Source organism: Morone saxatilis, unplaced genomic scaffold (genome assembly GCF_004916995.1).
Source record: "Morone saxatilis isolate NCDOM2014 unplaced genomic scaffold, NCSU_SB_2.0 Contig1, whole genome shotgun sequence".
Classification (NCBI taxonomy): Eukaryota; Metazoa; Chordata; class Actinopteri; family Moronidae; genus Morone; species Morone saxatilis.
Window position 1 is genome coordinate 604,563 of NW_023339651.1, and position 7,052 is coordinate 611,614.

A 7,052-nucleotide genomic window follows, 5' to 3' on the forward strand; every position below is an offset into this window, starting at 1 on the left:
TGTGTGTGTGTGTGTGTTGCAGGATGTGACGGGTGTGTCCTGTATAACATTGGTGTGATCGTTATCTGTGGTTTACTGTTGGCAGTGCAGAGACAGCTGATTGTTTTTAATAGGGGCGTGGTGTGTGTGTGTGTGTGTGTGTGTGTGTGTGTGTGTGTGTGTGTGAGAGATGGTTAACACATTAACACACACACATGTCTGAACTCACCCTGCAGTGTTGAGGCTGCAGTTCAGTCCAGGTGTAATCGCAGTGTGTGACAGAGGGTTTTCCGCTGACTCAGCACTGTAAATTATTTTCTACAGACGCTTTTGTAGGTGTGTTACAAATCTGTTCATCTTGGAGGCCTACGGGGGAATTTTCTGTTAGCCAGTAACGTTTCAAATATCCTGACATCCATATTAAACAACCAGCCAAGTTGTGGCTGAAGTTAATCGTTTAGTAGCTGCAGTAACGAACCCCATATTCCCTAAAAAAGACAAAAACAAGATGGTCTAACATCAGTCTCTGTTGTCTCCTCCCTCTCTCCAGCTCCTCTTTCTCAGTGTCTCCATGGTGAAGTGGGCGGGGTCTGATGTCAGCCCCTCCTCTTTACGACCTTCCCACCATGCCCACCATGGTTTCTAGGCTTCCCAAGTTCGGCTCGCGGCCTAAATCCGCCGCAAATTCCAATGGAGCTCAGATTGGACCGGCTGCCACCCCAAGCACCGGCGTCTTCACCAGCACCGGCGCCGCCACCAGCACCCGCCTCACCAACGGGTTCTACCACCACCCCGGCCCCGCAGGGGTCAACGGCACTTTAACCGCATCTCCAGCTGCTGTCAAGCAGAATGGATTCATCAGAGTGCCAACTTCGTTTTCCATGAAATGGAGGAAAGAAAGTGAGACGTTGGAGGACGGGAAGGGCGGGAATCGCTCCGGTAACAATCAGTATAATTCCCAACAGCAGCAGGCATCACTGGTGCCGTCACAGCGCGACGCCAAGAAGCCAGCGCCTACTTCTGCAGGAAAGGGGCGTGGTTTGGGCCATCCTGTGACATCGTCATCATCGCCGGCGCCACAGTCCAGCCCCAGAGCACTTCCTGTCTCTAAGAGTGGATCTCAAGGCTCCAGCCAAACTGCATCCGGGTTAATGAACGGAGCAAAACTGGCCCTGAATGGTCTTTCTGGATCCAAACCACGAATCAGTGGTTCTCTGAGACCGCCTCAGAGCTTTGTTTCTTCCCGGCCCGGTTCTGGTCCTGGTTCTCGATCTGGTTCCCCTCTACAAAAGAAAACGCAAGCCTGCCGCTCCCACTCCACCGACAGCCTCGGGTCCGCTCCGTCTGTCCCGCTGACTGAAAGTGATCGTTTTCGGTCACGCAGCCTCACCCAGGTGAGACGGCAGCCCTCCCCCAACCTCTCCCCTTCTTCTGCCTCCTCCTCCCTCTCTCGCAACCCTGCCACCTCCCGCTCCTATGGCATCAACAGGGCCGGCGGGCGAGCTTCCTCCGCTCAGGCTACACCCAAAATGGCAAAATCTCCTGTTAGTCAGACTCCTGAGGGAGGGGGCAAAGGTGGAGGGGTCAAAGTTCAAAGTTCAGGAAGATCAGGCGCCAGCATCCCATCCCTCCTGCTCCCCTCTGCCTTAAAGAAGCCCCTCCTACCCAGCATTGGCCCCGCCTCTAAGCCCAGCGTCATCAGCTATAAGCTGTCACGCCCGTCACTCAACAAGCAGTCCCGCCCCCTGCGAGTGACCCCAGCCAATGAGGCGGAAGGAGACCCTGAAGGACCGACAGCACGGAGGATCTCCGTAGAGACGCCCTCGACTACAGAGAACAGCCCAGGTTTGACTTCCTGATCACAATATCATCATGTCTCATTTTATCATCTCATATTTCATAAAATCTCATATTTCATCCATCATATCTTTTCATTTTTATTCTTTTTAATCAGTGATAGCTCTCATCTTCTTTTCTTCTCACTTCATATCTCATCAAATGTCATATTTTCATTGTTTTTGCTTCCACTTTTTATTCAATGTCCTCGCCATCAGAAAGTACCCCAGAGGCTCCAGAGACAGAGGGGCTGATGACAGAGCCGGCATCCCAGGGAGAGGTGTCGATTGTGGGGGAGACGCTCGAGGACATGTCCCTGTCCTCTAACTCGTCTCTGGATAGAAATGACACCAGTCAGGAGTACATGGATGACTTTGACAACCTCGGTAAGAAAGGATTCTACATTTCTAGATTTGTACTGAGGGTCCGTACACGTGGAAACCAGCAGCATCTTATGTTGTGTTTGCAGGAAACGGAGGGGTGGGCATTCTGCTTCTCCCCTCTAAAGACGACGAAGACGACTCAGGGCTCGACCAGTCATGTGCCAGGTTTGATGAAAACAAGGTGGCCGTCAACGGCAAGGCGGCAGGACTGTGTTTTCTGGACGACGGTATAGACTGGACCAGCATGAGGCTCAGTGGTGAGTTTAATGGGATTGACGTAAAGGTTGGGAAACATTAGCTGAACAAATCTTATCAAAAAATCTCTTTCTCTCCAGGTGAGCAAGGGGAGCATCAACTGACCCGACTCCCCCATCGGAGAAGGTCCAGTCAGCCGGAGTACCATGACCAGGTAGCGGTGGAAAGAATACTGTTACATTACTCTTTAAAAACGTTAAAACCGCCTGATCTGGTCTGAACACGGCCTCCGTCCGGGTTCATATACTATAATAAAATATTGTGTGTCATGATACTTGACTCACAGTTTATAGGTGCAGTAGACCTTCAGACCAAATAGTGTGACACATCAGCCTTATTGTTCACAGGGTGTAAAAGCAGTTTCTAACCTCCTGTCAGCCGCTGCGTCACCCAACCAGCTTGTCAATTATTCAGCAGCACCAAACAGAAGCTGGAGTGAAGCAACGGTTGTGGTTTCTGCTGTGAGTCCATTAAAAGAAGCTGCTTCAGACAGACATATTTTACCAGTTTCTGCTGAGACGCTGTTCAGAGCTCGGCTCTGTTAGGAGTCAAAGGAGCCTCGTTCTTTTTGAAAATAGGAAGAAAAAAACAGCAGACAGTCAGAACGAAAGAGATTCCTACTAGAAATACTACTACTGCTAGTATTATGAACAATAATCTAAAATAAAGCTGCAAGCAGCGATGAACTGACCCTTGCATTCCAAACGTATAGGTGCTGCGGTCGCTTGGACATATGAGGAAGAAAACATTTATTAAAAAGAATTCAAATGAAAAGTGAAAATTGTTAAAATGAGATTAAAGATGCAAGCAGTGATTATTGTCATTTGTCAGCGTATAATGTGAAGACCACACTGTGAAAATTTCATGTTAATCAGATAATGATTGTAATACAAGACTTAGGTCCTGCTTCCAGTAGGTGGCGCTGTGACTAAATACTGGCATGTTGATGTGTTTCATGGTGAAATGTCAAAATGAATCACCACGCTTTTCATCGTGATGGTCTTTAGATCGGACTCACGATCTGAAGAGCACATTCAGTCTAATAAAAATGTGATTCACTTCACATCTTTCTCTGTCCTTTCGTAGGGCGGTTCGTCCCTAGACCTGTCCCCGTCGGACAGCTGTGGCTCAGGGGGAACCTACATGTGGGACGAGGAGGGCCTGGAGCCGCTGGGGGGCGCCGCCACGACCGCCTCAATCCACACTAACAGCAACACCACCCATCACATCGGGAGCTTCGACTCCGACCTCAACAGCATCGTAAGGCCTGAACTGACACTGATTAACCAGTTAAAGTAGACACCAATTTTCTGCAGATGTTTATAATAAGTTTTAATTAGTTTTATGTACCGATTAACAAATTATAGATTAATGTACAAATCTGTACTTGAAGCTGAAGACAGTTAAAGTTTTTCTCTTGTAGCACTATGGAGCTGTTTATCTTTGAGTGGGTTTTGTTTGAGAACATTTTTTAGAATTTTGCTGTTTTAATTATCCTTTTCTAATCCGATAATTCACAATGTGTATAAAAATATGTCCACAGAAACACAGATAATAGTGCTATAGATACAGCTCAGAGGTCTGCTTGTCCAGGAAGTCAAACAATGATAGATTTGTTATTTTCCTATTATATCAAGAGAGTGTCAGTGTTTTTTAATTAACACACTCACACATCAAAGTTTGTCTTAACTTGAAGTAAAGACAAAGATCACTATACTGTAAAATGTGTGCAATTTGATCCACTTCACAGAAGGAATTATTATAAAGAATTAACAATTAAATCTTTTCTAATACCTTAAAAGAGAGTTTTGTGTTCTAACCAGTGCAGTAAAATGTGATTTAACCTGTCTTTCATCAAAAAACAAGACATCATTTGACTTTACTAAACTCCTCCTGTGATTATTTGTCTGAAAATGATTAAATTAACTGTTGCTAACGCCACAGTCTGAGCAGCTGATTAAATAGAAAAGAGAAAAAGTGAGGAGCTGTTTAATATTCCAACAGTGTCGGCTCCATCCTGCCTCTCTGTCCCACTTGGGGCCAGTTCTTGGCTTCAGAAACCAGCAGTTAAAACGAGGTCATCCTGCATCGCCTGAGAACAAACCGAACATCAAACAGGCAGAAACAGATGAAGTTAAATGTCAGAATGGTGCTGCTCTTTGCCGTTGGCACTTGTTGCACATTTTTGGAGCGAGTCTGAACTCGAGGTCTGAACTTAGAGCTGTAAATCTCAGAGCTGCTGCTTCTATAACTAACTCTCCAGTATAATGACACCTGAATGCAGCACTGGAAGTCCCAGCAGCCGGTTGCACAAAACATCTTAAGTCTTCTTCTTAAGATTTTCACTTGTGTTTAAGACTTTATTTTAAACATTTGTGTTGGACTCCTTTGTCAGGATTCAACGATACACTCAACTGATGATTCTTTTAACAAAATTGAAGATGAAAAATATTTTTGTTCTTTATTCTCAGACAAAATGTCTTTTCTCTATTTGCTTTATCAAATTAAATTAATTAAAGAATAAATTTTTCAATCTCTAGTTATGGTATAAACTGTGCAAAACAATGCATATTTCCTTTTCTTTGTAAGAAGATAGCCCCCTCTGCTGTTTGAAATGAGTATTATTATTATTTTAACATTTGTATCACGATTTAACAGCCTTGTGATATATATTTACATTCCTTTACTTTTTTTTAGTTGTGTTTTTTTTTACCTTTTCTTCACCAGCTATAACAAGTGAGTGTGCAAACAATCAGTCTCCATGGAAACTGTAGTTTTACTGCTGTAAAATCTCTTAAAATGCCTCCATACTTTACCTTTAGTAAGCAAAGCTTTTAAGGAGAAATTAACTCTCAAGCGCCATACTTAAAGAGAAAACTTCCTGATATTCAGGTCTCATCATGATGACTGAAGTCTGAATGAGATCCTATGCCTCCCTCTTGTGTCCGCTGAGTGAATTACAGCTGCCACTGCCAACCAGTGACACTTTCACTGCTGTGTGTTGTTGTAGGGCATAGTTCAGTGCTGTAGATACAGGTCAGAGGTCAGTAATGTCTATCTGAATAATATAATAACAATAATGATATTATTAATATTAACTTTTATTTCATTTCACATGTTGAAGGTGAGGCAGCTGACTGAGATTATTCATAATATTTTAACACTTAAATTAGGTGACTTAAACTAAAACATTTTTTTGATTTCACAGGTGTGTCTGAAGTTAATTTTAAATGTATAAATTGTATTATGATAGAAAATAATTTGTCAAAAGAGAAGCCTATTGATGTATGATTGTTAAACAGACTGAGAATTCAAGAGAGAACTCAACTCTGATCAATATTCACAGGAAGAAATCTGCTCGAAATGCACCCAAATCTCTGGTTTTACACAAACTTCCTGCAGTTATTAAGTTTACTGTTTGGGTTCATTATGCAGTTTATCAGCTGTTCTCTGTTGTTATTGTTATTTATTAAATATAATTAGAGTTGTTCCGATTCCGATATCAGTATCGGAAATGTCTCCGATACATTACTGCCGAAAATGCTGGTGCACCGGTATGCCGCGAGTACTTGGAGCCCAGGCAGCCGATCCGGGATACGCACGTGAAGTTTATTAAATGTTGGTAGATCGGGTATTTTTACTGGTGTAGCTCCATAGCTCTCGACACACGTTCTTCTTCAGCTGCTGCTTTTAAAACAACCTGCAGCTTGCGCTGGTTTGTAGGTGTTGTTTGAGGAAGCGAGGGAAGGAGAGTTGAAAATCACACCTGAGACTATAACAATCGTGTGATATTTGTATAATAGGAAATGGCTATTATCTAGTCTGTGATAAGCACTGAAACCCTATACACCATCTGTGGCGAGGGCCTCTTTCTGTGTGTAATGCTACACTTATGGTTCCGGAACGAGCTTTAGGTTCTCATGTGGCAGCTACTTTCTATGCTGGATGCTGCCGCAGCGCAGCAGAATAGTTAGCATTGTAGTTGTGGCCTTCACTTGTGGAGTTTTAATTAAACTATATTAAATCAGTGTATCGTTGACGAGGAGAGATTTGTATATCGGAGCATTGCGAGTCTGTTTGTTGTGATTTAGTGGTTGAAGGTTCTGCTGTTGATCTGATCTGTGTGTGTGTGTGGGGTGATTTGTAGCGTGTGTGTTGTGTGGAAGGTGTGAGTATGTGAATTAGCTAGGGTCGTGCTGTCAGCGAGATGTGTGATGCGTAGTTGGATGTGGATTCAGTTTGAGTTCGCGTAGTGTCGTGTGCGAGGGTGTGCTTTAATCCTGGCGATGATTGGATACCATTCGTTATGATGTGTGCGGAAAATCTTATTTGTTAAGTTTGAAGTAGTGATTCCACCTTGACTAGGTGGGAGCAATCGTCACTCTGTATCGCGATACCCACAGCACAAGTATTCGAAGGAAATCGGTGATCAGGAAAACACTGCTAGAATGGAGGCTATCTGTGAGGTACACGTCTCTACCGACAGAGTCAAGTTTGGTGGGGTTTGTGAATGCAGAATGGGAGTCAGAGTTGTAATGAGTGTGAGAATACACCATGATTAATAAGAGTCTATCAGCGACGTTTGATTCGCGGTAATAA

At 43.9% G+C, this 7,052-nt stretch overlaps 1 protein-coding gene across 4 annotated transcripts in view; it reads left to right on the plus strand.

The window, feature by feature from the left end:
• Positions 1–7,052, plus strand: part of ccser2b (coiled-coil serine-rich protein 2b) — a 29,350-nt gene that overhangs the window by 7,773 nt on the left and 14,525 nt on the right. For all 4 annotated transcript variants that reach the window (XM_035666413.1, XM_035666406.1, XM_035666422.1 and 1 more), the window contains 5 exons: positions 530–1,824; positions 2,034–2,201; positions 2,285–2,455; positions 2,534–2,607; positions 3,540–3,713. In XM_035666413.1, the coding sequence (XP_035522306.1) occupies positions 573–1,824; positions 2,034–2,201; positions 2,285–2,455; positions 2,534–2,607; positions 3,540–3,713 (1,839 nt within the window). In that variant the 5' untranslated portion in view covers positions 530–572. The remainder of the gene's footprint in view (positions 1–529; positions 1,825–2,033; positions 2,202–2,284; positions 2,456–2,533; positions 2,608–3,539; positions 3,714–7,052) is intronic.